Below are 23,360 nucleotides of genomic sequence, written 5' to 3' on the forward strand. Positions count from 1 at the left end.
CTATGATACATTAAATCCTTCATGATCTTAGAACATTCCTTGTACTACTCTTCTTTTCACATACTTTGTTTCAGCCACTTTGGACTTTCTCCTCCCTGAACACTCCATCTCAGGGCTTCTATGCGCCTACTCTCTGCCTGCAATTACACTGATGATATCAATATCTTCACACTCTATTCTTTCCTCATTCCATTCATGTCCTATCCCACAGACTCTCCCTTGGTTTGTTCCTCTTCTTTCTCCTGGATCTGTGCAAATACCACCTCCTCAAAGAAATCTTCCTTGATCATTCAGTCTAAAGAAGTTCACCCCCAATGTCCAATCATCCTGCATCTTATCACTCCATTTTATGAGTGTATAAATTTATCTCATCTATTTACTTTATTATTTGCTCATTATCCATCTCCTGTTAGAATGTAAGCTCCATCAAAGCAGTGTCTGTCTTGTTTACTACTTGTGTCCCAAGTACCCAGAACAGTCGTGGTACACAACAGAAATCAGCTCTGGCTTGACCGTGAATGAGTTTGCTATAATTTGCTTATTTGAAATTATCTATTTTTTTTGTTTTTACTGAGATATATTTATACTAGAAAGGGGGAACTATAACCATGGATGGATGGGACTTAAGGATTTTCAACTTTTCTGAATTGGGTCAAAAGTGAAAAAAAATCTGAGAGCTGTGCTTTAGAACATTTGTACTACATGTATCCTCACCCAAGATTAATTTTGGTACTGTCATATAGTCAACAGGGCAATAATTCTCCCACATTAACTAGAAATTGCCCTAAAATGACTTAGATGGTTACACAATCCAGTTTGTCTTTAGAATAAAAATATCAGAGACAGATTACATGAGTAATTATGATACATTTTTATCAGCTAGATAAAGTAATATGAAGAATAATGATAGCCAGATGAATTATTTTACTTATTAGTAAAGTCTTATTGTAATGGCCCAGTATAATTAAAAATAAACAGTTTGCAAAGTCATAGGAAGTACTCATAAGCCACACCAAATATCACCCCCAAGGCACATGTTCTGACCTCTCCATGAGGAATCATTTTCTAGTACATTAAGAAAAAAGTTTCTCAAATGTAATATCTTTTTAATTGTAAGACATTATCTTGTCCTTTCAAGTTGATTTGTTTCTGTTTGAATGTTTAACTAGATTAACACATTATTCTAAGGGAGAAAACCCACTTTTATGTCTAGGAAGAAACCTAATAAAACTGTAACTTTATAGAAAAATATTACTCTAAATTGTAATGCTATAAAATTGTTGATGATAGGTATATCTTATCATCATATAATCTTAACATCATATAGCCTTATGTGCATGCTCAGTCCCTCAGTTGTGTCTGACTCTGTGACCCTGGCAGACTGTAGCCTGCCAGGTTCTTCTGTCTATGTGATTTTCCAGGCAAGAATACTGTAATGGGTTGCCATTTTGTCCTCCAGGGGTCACACAGTCTTAAATAGATGAGGGAATTCTATATATTAATAAATTAAATGCTTGTTAGTATTACTGATAATTCTTTTTTTTTTGGATGCAATCTACTGATAATTCTATATAATTTTTTAACTTCATTTTTTGGAGTGAAATTCCCTCTGATACATTATCTTCCAGAAAGAAAGTATGTATAGAGGTTAGGAGAGTGGCTGGTGAGGGCACGCTATTAGGTTTGTAATCTGGGATTTGACACTTTTTAGCTGTGTGAATCTTGAGCAAGTCACTAATCTTTACTGTGTCCAGTCTCTACATTTGTAAAATGTGAATAATAATAGCAATCTCTTCATAGAACTGTTGTGAAGATTAAGGCATTAACACATGAAAAGTGCTTAGAAAACAACTCCGGTCCACACTAAGAAATTTCAGGTATGATTCAGTATTTTTGTTTCATTTCATAAATTCATTTATCCCAGAAAAAGGAGAAAATATTTGTTTATGGGCCAAATATTAAGCTGAATCACTACTTATCAAATAATTTAAGGCATGTTAAGGCATATATTCCCTCTTCAATATATTCTTTCGTTTTGGGCTATTTCCCAGCTCTTTAATGGAAATGCTGTAAGTGCAATGTGGAAATGGAAACTGAGAACCAAAAGAGTTGTCTTCCTGTTTGTTAGCATCATTGGTAAATGTATTAGAGGGGAAGAAAGGCAACTACTTGATAAGAAAAAGAAGGCGCTCTGGGAATAAGATAGCAAGACATAACAGTATAAGGAGACATACTTCATGAGGTCTTTAGAATTGATAGAGTGGAAATTTGAGTTTGCAGTGCCTAACATCCAGAGAAAACAGAAAATCTGACCAGTTAAAGTTTTAGCAGCAGCCACAGAAGAAAGAAAAAATTCCAATAATTCAAGAGAACAATTATAGTTGCTTTGAGCAGTTAGGTACTACTCTGCATGCTCATTTTATAGGTAAGGAAACTGAGGCAAAGAGAAGCTAAGCAATTTCTCAAAGCCCAAATGGGATTCAGAATTGGGCAGACCAGAATCCATGCCTTCAACCACTTCACTATACTCCTTCTGATGCACAAAGCACACTTAAGAAAACAAACAAATACTGCTTGATTTTCACATGGTCAGAACACGTGGGGACACGCTTCTGTGCTTCTACTTCTACTCTGGCTCCTGCCTTGAGCCATATGGCTCTGTTTTTGGTAAAACCTAAAGGACTAAACCACCTCTAGTTCCCATATCAGGTTCACTTGGAAATCACTTTCTCTGCAGGTTCCATGCCCATTCTTCTCCTTCCCCTGCCTCCATAGTCATCCAAAGCTGCATACCCTTCTGCAGATTTACTGAATCTATGCCTTTATTTTACCTTCACAATCACCTCCTTAAACCATCTCTCACATAGATCAGTGTGATAACGTACTATCTGAGCGCTGAGAACAAACACAAAAGGTATTGCACTGATAAGTAATTTCTTTGGTCATTTGCTTTAAAAATCTATAGAAAGTCATTTAAAAGAGATTAAAAAAAAATACTTGTATTCCAAAGAAGTAATATTCTAACATTTCCCAACTCAGAAAACTTTAATTATGTGGAAAACATTAACCTGATACAATATTACAATCAGGATTAAATTTAAAATAATAGTGTAATTCACATTTGTATTCTAAATAACAAATTCCATAATAGCTTATAAATCCGTTTCTGAAATAATTATTTTACTATAAGGAAACAATAAATATTTACAAACGTAAAACAGTGCCTAGTACTTATTTATAAATAAAAAAATAAGAAGAATGGCAAAACTTATTTCTATAAGGTTGTTTCCTTTACTGTTACTGTTAGAGAGATTCATCACTATGGTTGTAAGAAACATTTTTAGTAATCTCAGTTTGACCTTTGAACCACTTTACTCATTATAAAATTGCAGCTAAAATTGGTATCAATTTTTACTCCAGGGCTCTATTTAAATAGTACCATCCCTACTATAATTTACAAAACAATAGATAAGCAACTTTTCACTTTTGTTATAGGGAGTCAGGTCAAGATGATCAGTCTTGCAATCAATCAACCAATGAGTCAACCAATTATTAAAAATACTTCTGTCTGAGGTACATGCAAACTTAAAAGCCTAGTTATTTTCTCATGATTCAGTCCCACTTCTATTGACTTTGGTTATCATTCAGGAAAAGCCAGGATATGTATACCCTTTGAGTAGCCTTCCCCACTTAAGCAGTAAAATAACATTCAGAACTGACATTTACATAAGGCGTGTGGCTACCCGTTGGCAGTCCACATGGCTCTTCTGTTGGCTATTCTTTCTTCCAGGTTATCTCTTCTACAAAATTTAAGCCTCTGATCAATGGTTACATCCTCAGCGGCCATCCCCTGGCCACCTCCAACAAAATGCGACCCCTCATGTGCTGACCCTGATTAATTTTCTTCATGCATTCAGTACTCCCTGACATTTATTTGTTTGATATTCATCAGCATGTCAGCCCGACCAGGGCAAAGATTTTCTTTCATGAACCCTGTCTCCCCAGTGCCTTAAGAGCTGCTTCACATAGAAGAGGAGCTCAGAGAACAGTTGTTGAATGAATGAAATTTAGGAAGCAGTGTCGGTTAAACTCTAAGAAGAGAATTTTTTGGAAATGCAACGATATCATTATTATTACTGTTGTTACTACTGGCTCTTTTGCAGCACTTCTTTTCAGCAGGATAAGGATATGGAGGTGATTTATAGCCTCTGTCCACCAGCATAGCGTCTGTCACTCTTCTGGGAAGAGCCAGAGGGGGCAGCACATTTGATCACTCATGCTGAGAATTGCTTGGGTAACAACATTACATGGTTTGGCTGATGTTGCTTTTCTGTTCCTCTACCTAATATATTTCCCTGCTAGCAAAACAAGCTACAAGTATAAACTAGTTATGATTGGTTGAATAAAGGTATAGCAACTACTTTGATATTTCTTATAAGGGCCCCCTGAACTAAAATAGGCAACATCATAACCATGTTTTTAGATAAAATGTATTCCTGGTTAACTCATAGTTCATTCTTTTCACCCAGTTCTAGGATTAAGGGTCACAGTGGGAAGACATTTAAGAGATCATGAAGATGAACATTCTTGCTGCTTTACAAACGAGTTGTCAGGGGCTCACCAAGGCTCCACCAATTACCTAAGTTTCTGTGGCAAATTCAGTTGGCAGAGAAGTGACTACATGTTCTAACTCCCAATCCAGTGCTCTTTTCCCTTCCCCATTTACATCAACAGCAAAAGTTGTCATATGCAGAGGTAATTTTAAAATATGCACCCAAAAGGAAAAAGGAAAAAAGTATTTCAGGTAGTTAACAAAAATGTTGGATTTTCTTATGTTTGTGGTATTGCCAGTTTCTAAACATTTGTAATGTGTTGTGATTTCTTTTCTCATTTTAAATAAACATTCACATTTTTACCTAATTTTGAATGTTCAATTTTGTATTCTTTTCCTTAATGACACTCTAGCCTTCACGCAACTGTGTAAGCTTCCAATGTGGACCCACAAAACCTGATCCCACCCCTGTACAGAGCATGCCCTGCAGTGTGTTCCTGAATTTCACAAATGTCTTAACTTACACGGGGTACCAAACTCCAGATTACATGGTTCACTTTTCATTTCGTTTAACATGGCACATTTACATGACAAATGTATTGTAATGCAAGACAATAATAAAGTAAGAATATATGATTCTTGAAACTATTTCTCTTCTCTTTTTTTCAAGCAGATCTGGCTCAATTAAAATATTCTTAAAAGGAAATGATCATATTACAACTGGATGAGGATGGATGAAATGACTTGATGTAATTGTTTGCTTATATACTTCCCTGGTAGCTCTGATGGTAAAGTGTCTGCCTACAATGCAAGAGACCTGGGTTCAACCCCTGGGTCAGGAAGATCTCCTGGAGAAGAAAATGGCAACCCACTCCAGTATTCTTGCTTGGAAAATCCCATGGACGGAGGAGCCTGGTAGGCTACATTCCAAGGGGTCGCAAAGAGAGCAACTGAGGACTTCACTTCATTTCAATTGTTTGCTTACATAACAAATAAGCCATTCAGTTTTGGACAGTGTTGCAGATGAACCTGAATGAGCCTCAGGAGCTCAACAAAACCTGGTGAGAACCTGCAACTTCCAGGATTTAGGGAGTGCTTGTGTGCAGTGCTGGCTGAGAGGATCTTAAATGGCTGTTAGAGTTTACAATGCCAAGAATACAAACACATGAGCAAGTAGCAATTATGTGCTAATCAGTAAAGCCCATATTAAGCACACTGAAAACCTGTTCATTGTTCAGTAGCCCATTAACCATAATATATATGCACAAAGGAGACTGCAAATACCTTGCAGAGCCAGGAAGTTTCCCAAAATTCACACATAAACCTTTTCCTTTCTTCCCATTTCTTTTGGGTGGTTGCCATAAAAGTAAAAACCTTAAAGAATAGCTTGATTTAGTATAAAATCAAAGCCACTTAAAAAATAGAAATATTAGTCATTTATTCTATTAAGAATTCAAGAGTTATTACTCACTTTCTCAAAATAACATTTATACATATTCACAATCACTTAAGGTAAGATAAACTTTAGGATCCAAATTACTGACTGATTTAACTTACAGATTTCAGAAAGGTAACAAGGTAAATACACCACAGAGTATGTAAGATCACCAGCAAGTTTGAGGCACTATCCTATAATGAAACATATTAATATTTCTGCACTTAAATATACGAAGATTCATATAAAGTAGTATAAGATTATAAATAGCCTTAAATTACTTCAAGTCTTGCTACCAAATGAATTCAGATCATGTGAGGCTTTGCCATCAGATAAATTAAAAAAGAAAAAGTTCTGTGTTTTTTCTGAGTGTTTTTATACTATGGAATTACAGATTAGGGATTGTGAGCCAGTATCTCCTGTAGTCCTCTCTATATCTTTTTACTTTTATAGCAGAAGAATAAATCAATTGGTTTTAGTCTCCCAAGACCTGGGTAGCTTTATTTTTATTTGGTTATGCCCTTCTCCACAAAGCCCGGGACTTTTCAAAGTAAATCAGAACAGAAACAATAGAAGGAGCTACTCCCTCTTGGGGGTTTGGTAGTGGTTGCCGGGAGCAGACTCTTTTCCTCAAAGCGCTGCCTGAAAAACAAGCTGCCTTTTTAAATGTGGCACAGGGCCACAGAAGGAGAGAAGTGATCTTGCAGAATTTATGGATTGGGGAGAAGCACTGCCAGAAATCATGCCTCTAGATAGTGGAGAGGGGCCCATAAATACTGAGGCTTGAGGAGTGTCTGGACAGAACCCTGCTGAGAATTCTTGCAGCCCAAGTGTTGCTGCTGCTATTACTCAAAATTCAGACCTCAGAAACAAGCAGAGTCCTAGAGCCGCGTGTAAACAACAGCATTTGATACAGAAAGATCATAAAGTGATGAAATGGATGTAATCGGACTACTTAAACTCCCTGCTAGGACTGGAGCCAATCTTAGTAGAATCAGCACATCCTTTCATCTTTTCAAGGTAGATAAATGGAGGAGAGGGGTATTAACTAGAGCTTGTAGTGAATGGAAAGAGAAAAAGAAATGAATGGGGAACTTTTAGAGAAGCTTTTAAAAGCCAGACACTGTCACTTCCAGGGCATATTACGTTCCTGTAGGCTAAGGCATTCAAGAAAGGGACTTGCCTCATTCTATAATGTGAAAAATGTGATGAGCAAGATGAAGACATTGGTATAATAAGCAGTTCTGGCAATTATCACTTTTTTTTCTTTGCCAAGAGAAACTTGTTTCTTTTTTTTTTTTGGCTGCATAGCATGTGGGATCTTAGTTCCCCAACCAAGGATCTCTCTGAGGCAGAGATTGAACCTGTGCCCTGTGCATTGGAAGCATGGGGTCTTAACCACTGGGACAATCAGGGAAGTCTTCCCATAAGAGCGATTTTTAAGGATAGTACTATTCACTAGGGAGTAAACACTCATTGTATCCAAAAGAACCGAGAAATACAGTAAAAGTTTATTTGCTACCTGGCAATTCTTCAGAGTAATTCTGCTGCAAGCAAGCCAATGGGCCATTATTATACAGATGATCAATATTTCGATATTTTCCCAAACTTCTGCTCAAATATTTCATTAGAGGCAGCTGTGAATGTTTATTTTCCAGGAACAACAATGATGTAGAACAATAATTACATTATACTTAGGTTTTTATTTCCTTCATTACTGAGTCTCCCAGAAAAATCCTAAGGGCATTAGCTCTCCCAGCCCATGGCATCAAAACAATCTGCTTTAAGTAGACCAAAATCTTTGTAATATGGCCAGTCTTGGAAGTACTACCTGATGAACAGGACCTAAATTGTGACTCTTGGTTTTAAGAAGATAATGCTGTAATTTCCAGGATAGCCAGTTTCATATATTTCTTAGTTTTCATGTTTGTTTTATTCCTCTCCGTGTAGAAAACCTAAACTTTATAAGATTATACATACCTGTTCATACTGTCTTATAAGAGGACAAACTTGATTACAGTTTTTACAACATTTATAAACGAATGAAGCAGATTTATATAATAATGTGGCACATCTATATAAATCTACTTCATTCGTTTATAAATGTTGTAAAAACTGTAATCAAGTTGGTCCTCTAGCAGTGAGTTAGCTTCTCACCTGATAGCCTTTGAAACAAGTTGTTTTTGTTACTTATTACCTTCATGGACCGCAGGTATCCACAGAGTACTTGGATGCTGTTCTTGGCTGATCACCAGTCTCCCCGGCTCCTCTGAGGCATTCTCGCACGGTTGCCCCTATGTCGAACCCTGCCTACATTGCCTGCCAGGCAGTGCTGCTTCAGGCTCTCACAAAATACAGGCTCAGCTCGCCTGGCTTGTGCCTGCACAGAGACAGCAGCTCATGCTTTGTTGAAGCTCACAGACTATAGCTAAAGGGGTGAGTACTAGGCAGGGAAGGGAAAAATGGTTACTGTATCGGATAATGCTTTGTGGCAGCCCAGGCGGGAAGCATCCTGGGGCTTCTCAGTTCCAAATGACAGGGATGGGAATTGTGACTGAAAGGATATTACTTTAATTAAAAATAGTTCCATTCTGTACGAGAGGAAATCCTCGAATTACTCTTGGATCTGTCAAGAGCAAGTGAATTCAATTTTGGATATGATGACCAAAGTTGACCAAAATCATTATTTTATTAGCAGAAATTGTCAAGTCAGAGAAATCAACATGTCCAAAATCTTCAGCTGCCCCAAAAGATCAATTAAGCATTATCTGAATATGAAAATCTAGAATTTATGTCTATACCTTGGTTTTGCCCACCAAGAAATAACTTTTGGTGGAATTCACCATTTTTTCCAGTAAAAAAAAACATATTTCAAGGACAGTGTTGTAAAAAGAACCATTATGTGAAAGTAAATTTTCCATTTTAAGCAACTACTAAAAACTGAAAGGATTAAGAGAGAGAGGTCAAAGTACAGTAAAAACTCAAATATTCTACATTCATGCTATACATATGCTAAAAATGTTTTGTTTAAAATAAAAAAAAAACTTTATTATTAAATGCAGAAAAAGAATCAGGTTTTAAAAGCAACTTTTCTTCCCCTTCTGTTTTATATTAATTTTTAAAATGAGGCTACTAGCAACAGGTTTTGTTTTGACTGACTTTATTAGGAAACAGACTATTTGACCTACAAGCCTTTCTTTTTGAATAAATGTGACAGTATGTAATTTATTGTACTTAATATTTTGCTCCTTAGTCACTTCCTTGGCTGAAATTCCCAAATCTCATTAGGTGACTTCTTTCAGTTTATGGCAGATGGACAATGACCACAGGATATAAAATGAACAGCTGTCCTCCTCCCCTTTGTACCTTTCTCTCTTTCAGCCCTATCCCCATTCCCTCACTTCCAAAATATTTGTATTTTTTCCTTTTTCCTGCCACTCCTATAAGGGACCAATTCTCTTCTAATTTATGAAACACGATGTAATTTCCAACCACTTTTGGGTGCTCACCCTTTTACAAATTCCCTCCCAAGACCAACATAGAGGTTTCATCAGATGCTATGTTGGGAAAAACATAAGGAAGGGAAATGCAAAATGTGTCAGACTTTGCCAGGTTCCCTGCCAAGCAGCCCTCTCTTCCTTGGGGTGGAGGCCTTAAACCAAGCCCTAGTGCTCAAGTCTGGCTCATTTTCTAGTAGGACTATATCCACCTTTGAGAGCAGGTGTTACATAACGTCCCTCTCCACCCCCAACAATCTGGGGACTCAGCATTACTACCCTTTTGTTGTTTGGGCTTTGACCTTGGCCACAAGGTCTTACAATGCCCTCTACCTCATCTCCCAGAAAGGGACCATCACTTTAACCTTCCCTGTGATGCTGATACTCCGGGGTGGTACTAGTCGTGAGTAAAATTATATCCTAAAAACAAGAGGACACTTGTACACTCCTTACTCTTCAAGGATCATTTAAGCTAAAAAGGATGAAAGTGGATGTGCACAAATGGCCACAGTATAAATCAATGCTGAGTGAAATAAGCATCACAAAATAAAATAGAGGAAGTGGGGATTCAGAGATATCAGGGTGTGGTAATGAGATTTTTTTCAAGGAGGAAGGACTATTTAGTCTATATTAATGATCAATTTCTTCTCATCCTATTGTTCAATGTTTTATCCCTTCTAAAGAACAGGCTTCAATAAATATTAGTAAAAAATATTTATGAATGAAATATTAATATTTATCTTTTAAGCCTCATCAAGATGAGTGACAATAAATTAAATATTTCAAAAGGGAAACGGCATAGTATCTTTCAAACTACTTTAATTCAGGAAGAGAAAACTCTTGTTATTAGTTTTAATAATGCAGACATAATTAATTTCAATAACCTTTGCCAGAACATTATATTTAGTAGCATCTTACAATATTTCAGAATATTCCCTTTTATTACTTAAGATAGGGATTAGGAACTTGGGGTGAGGTAGATTTGAAAAATATATAAAGTTCATATAAACTGGTCTTTTTTGTTTTCTTTTTAATTAATTTATTTTTTAATTGAAGGATAATTGCTTTACAGAATTTTGTTGTTTTCTGTCAAACCTCAACATGAATCATCCACAGAAGAAGCAATCAACCGGAGAAGGCAGTGGCACCCCACTCCAGTACTCTTGCCTGGAAAATCCCATGGATGGAGGACTCTGGTAGGCTGCAGTCTGTGGGGTTGCTAAGAGTCGGACACGACTGAGCGACATCACTTTCATTTTTCACTTTCGTGCATTGGAGAAGGAAATGGCAACCCACTCCAGTGTTCTTGCCTGGAGAATCCCAGGGACGGGGGAGCCTGGTGGGCTGCCATCTATGGGGTCACACAGAGTCGGACACGACTGAAGCGACTTAGCAGCAGCAGCAGCATACATATATCTCCTCCCTTTTGAACCTCCCTCTCATCTCCCTCCCCATGCCACGTCTCTAGGTTGATACAGAGCCCTGTTTCAGTTTCCTGAGCCATATAGCAAATTCCTGTTGGCTATCTATTTTATATATGGTAACGGAAGTTTTCATGTTACTCTTTCCATACATCTCACCCTCTCCTCCCCTCTCCCCATGTCCATAAGTCTATTCTTTATGTCTGTTTCTCCACTGCTGCTCTGTAAATAAATTCTTCAGTACCATTTTTCTAGGTTCCATATATATGTGTTAGAATATGATATTTATCTTTCTCTTTCTGACTTACTTCACTCTGTATAATAGGTTCTAGGTTCATCCACCTCATTAGAACTGACTCAAATTTATTCCTTTTTATGGCTGAGTAATATTCCATTGTGTATATATACATAACTTCTTTATTCATTCATCTGTCAATGGACATCTAGGTTGCTTCCATGTTCTAGCTATTGTAAATAGTGTTGCAATGAACAATGGAATACACATGTCTTTCAGTTTTGGTTTCCTCAGGGTATATGCTGGGAGTGGGATTGCTGGGTGATATGGTGGTTTTATTCCTAGTCTTTTAAGGAATCTCCATGCCATCTTTCATGGTGGCTGTATCAATTCACATTCTCTCCAACAGGGCAAGAGTGTTCCCTTTTCTCCACATTCTCTCCAGCATTTACTGTTTGTAGACTTCTTGATCATGGCCATTCTGACTGGTGTGAGGTGATATCTCACTGTAGTTTTGATCTGCATTTCTCTAATAATGAGTGACACTGAGCATCTTTTCAAGTGCTTGTTAGCCGTCTGTATGTCTTCTTTAGAGAAATGCCTGTTAAGGTCTTTTCCCCACTTTTTGATTGGGTTGTTTGTTTTTCTGGTATTGAGTTGTATGAGCTGCTTGTATATTTTGGAAATTAATTCTTTGTCAGTTGTTTCATTTGCTATTATTTTCTCCCATTCTGAGGGCTGTTTTTTTTCACCTTGCTTATACCTGACATGCCTCTTGAGAAACCTATATGCAGGTTAGGAAGCAACAGTTAGAACTGGACATGGAACAACAGACTGGTTCCAAATAAAGAAAGGAGTATGTCAAGGCTATATATTGTCACCCTGCTTATATAACTTATATGCAGAGTACATCATGAGAAATGCTGGGCTGGAAGAAGCCCAAGCTGGAATCAAGATTGCCGGGAGAAATATCAATAACCTCAGATATGCAGATGACACCACCCTTATGGCAGAAAGTGAAGAAGAACTAAAGAGCCTCTTGATGAAAGTGAAGTAGGAGAGTGAAAAAGTGGGCTTAAAGTTCAACATTCAGAAAACTAAGATCATGGCATCTCGTCCCATCACTTCATGGCAAATAGATGGGGAAACAGTGGCTGACTTTATTTTTGGGGGCTCCAAAATCACTGCAGATGGTGACTGCAGCCATGAAATTAAGAGATGCTTACTCCTCGGAAGGAAAGTTATGACCAACCTAGACAGCATATTAAAAAGCAGAGACATTACTTTGCCAACAAAGGTCCATCTAGTCAAGGCTATGGTTTTTCCAGTGGTCATGTATGGATATGAGAGTTGGACTGTGAAGAAAGCTGAGTGCTGAAGAATTGATGCTTTTGAACTGTGGTGTTGGAGAAGACTCTTGAGAGTCCCTTGGACTGCAAGGAGATCCAACCAGTTCGTCCTAAAGGAGATCAGTCCTGGGTGTTCACTGGAAGGACTGAGGCTAAAGCTGACACTCCGATACTTTGGCCACCTCATGCAAAGAGTTGACTCATTGGAAAAGACTCTGATCCTGGGAGGGATTGGGGACATGAGGAGAAGGGGATGACAGAGGATGAGATGGCTGGATGGTATCACCAACTCGATGGATATGAGTTTGAGTGAACTCCGGGAGTTGGTAATGGACAGGTAGGCCTGGCATGCTGCGATTCATGGGGTCGCAAAGAGTTGGACACGACTGAGTGACTGTACTGAAAGACATTTTCATACCTTAATCTGTAAATACAAAACATTCATGACATAGTGCCTTTACTTTGTTTAAGGTGATTATAAACAAATGAAAAAGCAGTAAACACACACACACACACACAAACATCTGTGTGTGTGTGTGCATGCTAAGTCACTTCAGTCATGTCCTACTCTTTGCGACCCTATGGACTGTAGCCTGCCAGGCTCCTCTACCCATGGGATTCTTTAGGCAAGAATACTGGAATTGGTTGCCATGCCCTCCTCCAGGGGATCTTCCTGATTCTGGGATCAAACTTGCAACTCTGGCATTGTAGGTGGATTCTTTAGCACTGAGCCACTAGTGAAGCCCAAACACATACTTACAAACACCCAAATCTTTAGGATATTCATAAGTAAAACCAAAGAAAAAAGGTATCAACTCTATGAATTATGAACAAATAAAAGATTCTAGCTAGTTCATTAATAACAAACTGATTAAACACATGGATATGTATTTTTTGTCTACTGGCTTCACTAAAAGCACAGTTTATTGGTGATTCTCTGTTTTCTTCTGGATTATTTTTTCCATTAGTTGAGGTCCTCAGATCATTTCCCCCAAATCTCTTGACATGAAATGTCTGTATCACATCAATTTAGCACTTGGTTACATAATATTACAGATGTCTCTGTAATAGTTACTTGTCACTCAGGCAAGAAATATTTATGAGCATCTTCTAATTTTGAGTCCCTAGGGCTGAGGGCTAGGGCTGAGAATAACATGATGGACAAGACAGATACACCTCCTAAGCCAAAAAGTTGTTCATGATGTATGTTTTTAAAATGCTTTACCTTCAATCCCCACTTAGCCAACAGATTCTATTAATCTGGAAAAAAGATCTGGGCTAAATTGAACAAGTATATTCTTTGGCAAGCTCGTGTTGAGTAAATCAATGTAGATTTATATTAAGGAAGGGACAAATCCATTCTTAACACAACTGATCTTTCTTAAGAAAGATGACACATATTAAAAATTAATTTCATTATATTTCTTTATTGCTTAAGAGAGAAAGAGGTAACTTTTCTGACCTCTACTGCCTATGTAAAACTCCCAGCTGATGAACATGAACTCTTCAGATGGACACAACTATAATGCTACATTGCTCATAGCCTTCCTTAGCCAGTCTTTCTGCTCCAGGAAAGAACTCAGATTCCCATTTTATGGCTTGCTTATGTCACTCTATCTCCTCAACTGGAAAAACTTCATCCTTTCCAATGACTCATGTTGTTGACCTTCAGGAACTCTCCTAAGAAGCCTTCCTGAATCGCTTTACTCTGCAGGACCTAACACCACAGGGACCTGACACGTCCATTTATGTTTACAACAATCTAGCAGTTCTCTAGAGGTTGCATGCTCCATATGCATCTAAAGCCTTCCACCACATCACTAAGCAGTGTAAAATGTTGTTTTCTCACTTTTTTGTCTTTCCATAGTCAACTTTAACCCAGAAAAGCCTAAGGAGACAGCAAAATACGCAGTGAAATTCTGTTAAATGAACAACGAGTCCAAAGCACTACTAGCACTTCCCCTGGACCCAGGATCCTGCTTAGGAAAACAGAGTTTGGAGGAACCTGTAAAATAATGGTTTGAAAGGGCACCATCTCAAATTTTTCTTCCTGTCTCAGAGGAAATCTAAAGGAAATAGGTAAGTGCCCCTAAGGCTACAACCATAAATTCCACCAGTTGAATCTAATGAATCAAGTGAGGATTGTAGCAGATCGATGCCTAGCACAGAAATGGATATGAGATCTTTCACTGAAATGGAAAAATGAAAAGTTGTTCTAAGAGTATTTTAGGACATCTTTCAAGACAATTTAGCTATTGATAATCTGGTAAATTTCAACTTCAGGACTGTGTTTTCAGGATGCTTTAACTTAAAAATTCATTTGGTGAAGATAGTCTGTAATCTATGTATGTGTGTGTGTGTGTGTGTGTGTGTGTGTGTGTGTGTATGTATTTAGAAAGATATACTGGCATAGCATTGGTGCTAATAATTGACATGGCAAGAGTTGATTAAGACACTCCTTAGTAATTAAAGACAAGATACTTGGAACTCTCTTGGATAATGCTTATGATGTAATTAAAAATGTTTACAAGAGCAATATAAAAATATCAAGGCAATAATTTATTTAGTTGTGGTTGTATAGGCATAATTTATTATTGAGGCCATAAATAAAGACAGAATCCCCTAGAAAGTGGTCTATATTATATCTGAATCATCACGATATACAATGAGAATTTAACATCCCAGAGGACTTCTTAAGAAGTGACTCTAAATCTGACTGACCATATTTAACCATACTATTAGAACATATTTGGAAAGTTTCACAAGACACAAATAAATATAAATGTTGAACTGTGTACATACTGTGTTTTTTATAACACACTTAATAAAAATTTTGAACAGAATATAAATGCAATGCTACTAGGCTGAGGTTGCTACTTTGGTATTTGGTCACTGTGGGGCTTGTAAAACTCAGGATGAATATATACAATTATGATGTGTCTGTAATTTCTGTGTGTGCCCCGGTCTAGTCCTCACACCATAAATACAAACAGAACAATAGTACTCCAAGCACTCATCATGAGATACACAAAATCATTTCAGAAAAGTTCTGCTTGTTATACCTATTTACCACACAACACCATACATCATATAGCTAATGGTTTGCCACTACACTGCTTGTCAGCCACCTTAATACTTCTTAGTTCTCAAGAATTTTTATCATCAAAATGTAGTAAGCAAATTTCCTGATGAAGTCACTAAGCAGTAAATTATAATTTACTAAACTAAATATTTTGTCTCATTCCCATACAATGACATGTTAAAATTTCACTTTTGATTCTAAACATACTAAAAAATACTGAAGTATTTTTTTAGTTACAAACTTGACATACTTATCTATCTATCCATCTTTTTGTAACTCCCTGATTCTGTTACTCTTCCAGTCTTCTAGTCTAGGATTCAAATCCATGCTTTTTATAATACAAGCAACACTCTGGCCTGCTGGGCTATAACCCTGTGACTTGTGGAGAAATCAATGATTCTTGCCAAGTTACATTTTTTGGGTCTAGTCTCAAGCCTTTGGGTATGGTGCTTCTTCTGGGCTTTGGGTCTCCGGCACCAAACTCTTTATTCTCTGATAAACATTCCTTTCTCAGCTACTGAAAAGTGAGGAAATGAATCTATGCTGGCTCAAAAGTATACTCCTTACTATTTACAAAAAAAGATCTTTTTTCCCTTGAAGGAGGGATAATTTAATCAGTGCTGGATCTCTGCTACCTTGAATAAAGTTTAAATATAGTAGAATTGTGAGCATATATTTTAAAAGAGGATTCTCTTGTGTTCTTTAAATGTTTAAAGATAATATCTGAAATTAATATATTAATTATTATTAATAAATGCTCAGACTATTGATAAATAAAAAAATCTAGCTTATATTTTGTAATAGTAGTATAATGAATTTAAACACATTTGTTCTGGTTAAGAATCTCTAAGTTACACTAGCCTATCATGCTACAATTGAAAAAAATCCTGTTTCTGTAACACTACAACTTCAAAAAAATTAGCTCTTTTTTCTGATTATAGAAGTATTATATGCTCATTATAGAAAATTTATTATACACTTGCTAATAGATCAAAAAACCTTCCTACCAAAAACCTTATTATTTTATTTTTTTGTTAATGCTTTCCTTATGACCACATAAAGGACTTCCGAGTAGTTAGTAAATTGTTGGAGGTAATGCTATCAATGTGAGAAGAGAAGAGTCCAAATTGTACACAAGCAGGTTCACAGTATACCTAACAGAAACTGAAAGGGTGCCACCTGAGGGAAAAATGACAACTACATGACTTAAAGAACATTGCTCTTAGGAAATCAACTACCATGGGCTGCCAGAGCACTGTGCTGCAATTAGGACTAGAAGCACAGTGAGAGAAACGGTTCTTCCGCTAGTGGTGGATTCCCAAAGACATGACAGTGAAGATGGTCCAAAGTGGAGGGTGCCATCTCAGAGGCATGGCTGTCAGCAGTCCTCATGTTACGGGAGAGGCCAGGAGGTGTCCATGTTTGGTCTTTAAAACCAAGACCAAAAATGAGCCCCCATCTAGAAGGCAATATCTTTCTTTACTTAGAATATTCCCTTTGGAAACACACATGTTATTTATTAATATACAACTTTGAAAATTCAAATGGAAAATAATATAATAGAAAAACTATACACACTTGTCCAAAAGATAACCTTATTTTACTAAATGCTTTGTGTAGAAATTTTTAGCTCAAATACAAAGCACCTAAAAGAAATATTGCTAGATACAGTCATTTTTAAATTATTGGTGTGTGAATTAATTAAACATAGATTACTTATGTCAAACATGAAGCCTAAATTGGTTTCTCTCAGCCATAAATAAATCATATTTTTTACTACCATTCAGTAAGAATGCAGGCAATTTAATGAATTTCAATCTTAATCTGAGAAAAACATTATTAGTAAGGTCATTCTGTATAATAAAATATTCCAATACACTCAAAATCCACATGTAACTACCTTTAAAATGTTTTGGATTACCTGGATTGTTTTTACATGCCACTTGCTGCCAGAGAGAAATGAGAACAGCATTTAAAATTTTTTTAATTTCACTTTAAAAATGTTTTAAATTATTTACTGCAGTGTTAAGACTTACTTTTCTCTAAATCTAAAAGCATTTGGCACCATAATCCTGCTGGAACACAATGATTAAAACAAACATTTCCAAGTTAAATTGCTTAATTGCTAACAACACTTACCAATGGAAAACTGGAGGACAGAAGCTGTTGTTGTATTAAGGCCTGTGGTAATCTAGAAAAAGGAATATACCAAAATCAGACAAGATAGAAAGCAGGAGAAAGAGGCAAAAGATTCAGGAGGAGGGAGAGTGAAAATTAAGAGGATGGAAAGGAGCCATAAACAAAGGTTATATTTATCCAGTGATTAGCTTGTTTCTGTCAATATGTTTTGTGTTTCTCTGGGAGATTCTCACTTAGGCACTCCCAGTACATTTTTCAGGGTCTTGTTTAAAACTCTTTTTAGTGTAATTTACCAGGCATTTAACACAGCCCCCTCTACTCACTGCACCCTTCTCTCAATCCTCATCAGTAGGCCTGGGGCCCATAAAAATGTCATTAAAAATTGACCAAACAAAAACTGGGGCCAAAATTAAAACATATGAGAAGAGTAGGAATATTCTGAAAGGTAAATAAAATTACAACAGGTAAAAGATACAGAATTTTTTTGGAGGATGATAAGAATGTTCTAAAACTGATGTGGTGATGGCTGTATAATTTTGTGATTAAGGTGAAAACCTTGAATTGTATACTTTAAATGAATGAATTGTAGAGTATGAGGATTATTTTTCAATAAAACTGTTATCCCTCTCCCAAATAATCAAATTATAGGGGTAGAAATACTCTTCCAACACATTGCTATTATTTTCCTTTAGTTTCATGAAAAAGCATGCCTAAATAACTTTCCCCTTTCTGGAAAAGGAATGGTACCTTATTTAATTTTAAATAAATTAAAATTTTAAAAAAAATTAATTTTTTTCCATTCATTCATTCTATGGAGCAGTTACTTTGACCCATACCAGCTCAAGTAAGGTGAGAAATAAGGTTCTCATTTTCTTTCTTTTTTCTTTTGGTTCTTATTTTCAGTGACTCTTGTTGGGTTTCTGATCCCATGAGCTAAGGTATGGGATGCATCCTATGACTGAACCCAATAAAATAGGAAGTGGATAACTATGTTTTAAACATGGCAGAAGGAGTAGTCTTCTTAATGTCATAATAATACTCTTGGACTTTGCAGCCCTCATACGATGGAGTCCACCATGGCAGAAGGGTTAAGAGATAGCCAGTTCATGAATCACTGTGGGAACTGGTGGACAAACAGTGAATAAGCTTCTTGAAGTGCCAAAATTCAGCTGAAATGTGAATATCAAAAGATCAAACTGTGCTTTCCATTTCTACAACACAATTTGGAAAGCGGTGTTGGAGTGTATGTTTTAATTATGTGGCTTTAACATTCATGAAGAAACAGAAAAAGTAACAAAGGGGAGGGCAAGAGAGACCTTTTTATAAGTTGTCTAGATATCAGTATTGCTATCAGCTCCTAATTTGTTTTTACCATTGCAAGAATCACTGGTGTCAGGGTATCAGATGAAATTATCTATTTAAATCTTTCATTATCACAGATTATTTAAGAAAAAACTGGCCCACCATGTCCAGAACTCTGTTTCCTATTCCCTTCCTCTCACCAGAGTCATTAGAGAAAAATGCACTAATAGAAATTTCTTTAGATAACAAAATACTAGCTCCTTTTCAAGATTTCTTTAAAAGAGGTTAGCAGACATTTGGTCCTGTCCAAAATGTCCAAAAGACATTTGGTCCTCTACAAAAAGTCCATAATATTTGGTCGTGTCCTAAACCATTTAACATAAACCAAACAAGCTCATGGACGTTTGGATAGACCAAATCTCAAAGACCTTTTGGTATCTACCAAATGTTTCAGAGAACAAATGTCTCATGGATGCCTTGGACAGAACCAAATGCCCTACAAGGTTAAAAGAAATCTGTTTTTTCCCTCCCCCATAACTTTTAGAGTATCTATTTACCCTCAGGGATTTCCACTTGGAAAATCTGATCTCAAAGTCCAGAGAGGCACATGGAAATTTTTAAAATTTTTCACAAAAATTGAATGAATGCTCTTTTCCTCCTCTGATTTTATGTAACTGAGTAATTCCCAGATGAGTTATGAAATACTCTTGAATGTAAGTTCTTTGAAACAATGGTATGGCATTATATAAGCTAAAAGCACCATGGTTATTGCTATTGCTAGTGCATTAAATATATGAGAGAGTCTTTGATACTTATCCTGAGGGTGTAATAAAGGATGCTTGCGTCACCTGGATGATCAAGTTTCACAGTTGTGACCTCTGCTAGCAAACAGTAAATCACTTGGAATAGTGCCAAATTTCAAATTACATGTGCTAACTGAGGGTGACCTTAGACTTTGATTAGTCATTGATTCCATTATTTGTTTTCTTCACCAGGGAAGCTAAGGACTATTGGAATGATTGACTCTCATTCCTTTACCTTGACCTAATTAGTTTATTAGTAAAATTGTCAGCTACAAGAAAGGATAGGAAAGATGAAGAGGGGGAAAAAAAAAAACCAACAAAGCACTGCCTATAAAATCTGTTCACCTATATTTACATTTGGGTATTATAAATTATTTATTATTCTTGAGTTCAAATACATAATTTCAGTCTGCAAAGTTATTACATCAGCCATTCTGAAAACTAAAGAACCTCTTAAAGAGATTTTGATGATTTTGCAGCCATGAAATTAAAAGACACTTACTCCTTGGAAGGAAAATTAAGACCAACCTGGATAGCATACTGAAAAGCAGAGACATTACTTTGCCAACAAAGGTCCGTCTAGTCAAGGCTATAGTTTTTCCAGTGGTCACGTATGGATGTGAGAGTTGGACTGTGAAGAAAGCTGAGCGCCAAAGAATTAATGCTTTTGAACTAGGGTGTAGGAGAAGACTCTTGAGAGTCCCTTGGACTGCAAGGAGATCCAACCAGTCCATTCTAAAGGAGATCAGTCCTGGGTGTTCTTTGGAAGGAATGATGCTAAAGCTGAAACTCTAGTACTTTGACCACCTCATGCGAAGAGTTGACTCATTGGAAAAGACTCTGATGCTGGGAGGGACTGGGGGCAGGAGGAGAAGGGGACAACAGAGGATTACATGGCTGGATGGCATCACCGTCTCGATGGACGTGAGTCTGAATGAACTCTGGGAGTGGGTGACAGACAGGGAGGCCTGGTGTGCTGCGATTCATGGGGTCGCAAAGAGTCGGACACGACTGAGCGACTGAACTGAACTGAACTGATGAATATCAGAGAGAGGACTTTTTCACTACCAAATCTCACTGTTCTTAAATTATCAAATAAACTCCAAATTATAGAAAATTAGTGTGTTCACCAAATGAATCTGAAGAATTCACTGTAGGCTGAATCTGTTCATTCTACACTTTTTCCCTATAAATTTGTACTGAATTTAATCCTGTTTTAGCCCAAACTCCTCATTGTAACTAAAACACATTTCCAAATATGAGAGAAAAATTGAGTAAATAATTTATTTTTTAAAAAATGGAGAGTAACATAACTAATTTTATTTTAAGCTCTGAGAGAGCACATTTTCTCTTAGAGGAATGGGTAAATGAATTCCTCATTACCTTCAATTCAGACTAGCAAAATGAATCAAGTTAGTGCCCTCCCTGAAACATGGAGACTTCACTGAGGTAATGAAACACGTGAGGCTTGCGCAGCAGAGCAGCAGTGGGAACACAAATGCACAGTATGCCCATGTGGTAGCAGATACCTCCTCTCTCAGGCTTTGTCTTTTATTGAAATGAAATGGCCATTTGACTAAATTCACAAAATGGAAATGCTCTTTTAGGCATTTAAAAAAATTAGGCCTTCCAAAGTTCTTTGCCTTGATCTATGGTTCCTTGTTTCACAGTTTCAGTAAGAACTGGATTTATGAAAAATTTTAAAGTATACATATCTACTTTTAAAAGTGATATTTGGGGGCTGATAACTTTCATCAGTTCTCATGCACAACAGTTTTTACTGGATTCAGTTTTGAAGTGAAAATATTTGAATTTTAGTGGATAATAGCCTGTTAACTGACAACTGAATTCATCACTTTTCTTTTGATTGATCTTTTTTCTGTAAACACAATTTAGATACAATATATATTTTTGCTCCTGGGATACTAATCCAGTATAAAAATAACTGGAAACTGGAAGTTCCTAGTGTATAAAATGTAGATGTCATTCTTATCTTTGTTAATGAATCTTCATTTTGTTCCCTTTAAGTCTACAACACAACTCATATTAGGGAAATACTTATGATGTAAACATAAATCTGTGTATGTTTTTTCATTTCTTGGGTGAAGATAATTATTTTGAATATTTTCCTTCTTGGTTGAAAAGCTAATCTTATATTAATTATATAACACAATTCAAAACTAGCCCACTGAGCATATAAACTCTAATAGTCAATATACTGGAATATAATGAAATTATCAGACTTAAATATACATAGAATCAAATAAACTAGATACTTCAGTTTCTATGCTACATAAATATGAATTTTGGCATTATATTCTTAGATATGTTTATTCTCATTAATTAGACACAAAAAAGAATTGGCCAAGCATTTCCTGAAATATTACTGAGTGGGGAGGACATTCTACAATGGTCATTTATTCTAAGCTCAATTAACTATGACAAAAATTTAATTTTGTTTTAAGGTTTATAGGTAATTAATTCAGTCATAGTATATTATTTAAGATGTACTAGCAAATCTATTTTTTTCAAGAAGACTTTCACTACAGAGTCACATTTATTTTGCAGGAATATTATAACACCTTGTAAGATTTGAATTATGAGTACCTATTATTTTAATTTGCATCCAATTAATTCTGTTTGTGTTCTAATTTCAACTAAAAACTCTTCAATTTATCAACGTTCTGAAGCTCGTATGTTTAATAAATTAAATTTGTCTATTGCCATGAAAGGGGTATTCAAGCAGCATAAAATAAGAACCATGTTATAAAAATTAATTGACTTTCACAATTTGACAACTAAATCTTCCTTTAATTACCTAGCTAGATTTTTTTCCTCCTTTTTAAGGTGGAAGGCAGTCTTTGGCCACTTTTACAATTAATTAATTTGAAACATAATGTATGATGGAGGGGTGAAAAATACAACTTGTTACTAAAAGCTGCATGATAAGGAAGATGTGGGAGAAAAAAGGAGAGGCATTGAAACTCAAGTTGAAAGGCAAAGCATAAGAGATGTGGCAGAAAGAACATTAGGTACAAAGAAACTGAGCTTGAAATGTAAGACAACAATTAGCTTTTTCAAGAAAAAGAATACATCCTTTTTCAAGAATGTGAAATGAATGTGGTCTTGGTGCCAGAAAGAAGTACCATGTGACAACAAAAGGCTCATTAGTCATATTTGATGGCTAATGATTTAATTGCTTTCAATTTTAGAATGCTCATGTTGCATTTTACACATAAGCCAAGGACTTATTTTTGGCAAACAAAGTCTAATCATCTAAATTAAAATAACCTACTGTCAAACAATTTGGCATAAACCAAACTTTTTTAAGAACTGGTTTATTTAGTCTGTTCTTTCATTTTAAATATTTCATTAAAGTTTCTAGGTGATTAGGAAACAAAGTGTAAAAATAATGTGATAAAATTGTTCATCTAACATTTTTCAATTACAAGGAGATAAGAAGTATAAAAGTAAAGCTTTATACAAGGACTTATAAAGTAACAAATTATGTAGATATTATATATACAATACCTGTCTCTTGTATA

The 23,360-nt window shown here is 36.1% G+C and overlaps 1 protein-coding gene across 1 annotated transcript in view; it reads right to left on the reverse strand.

Annotated features, from left to right (window-relative positions):
• Positions 1-23,360, reverse strand: part of RELN (reelin) — a 553,687-nt gene that overhangs the window by 254,248 nt on the left and 276,079 nt on the right. Inside the window, exon 8 of the mRNA XM_055590184.1 lies at positions 17,711-17,762. Within this exon, the coding sequence (XP_055446159.1) occupies positions 17,711-17,762 (52 nt within the window). The remainder of the gene's footprint in view (positions 1-17,710; positions 17,763-23,360) is intronic.

Source organism: Bubalus kerabau, chromosome 8 (assembly GCF_029407905.1).
Source record: "Bubalus kerabau isolate K-KA32 ecotype Philippines breed swamp buffalo chromosome 8, PCC_UOA_SB_1v2, whole genome shotgun sequence".
NCBI lineage: Eukaryota > Metazoa > Chordata > Mammalia > Artiodactyla > Bovidae > Bubalus > Bubalus kerabau.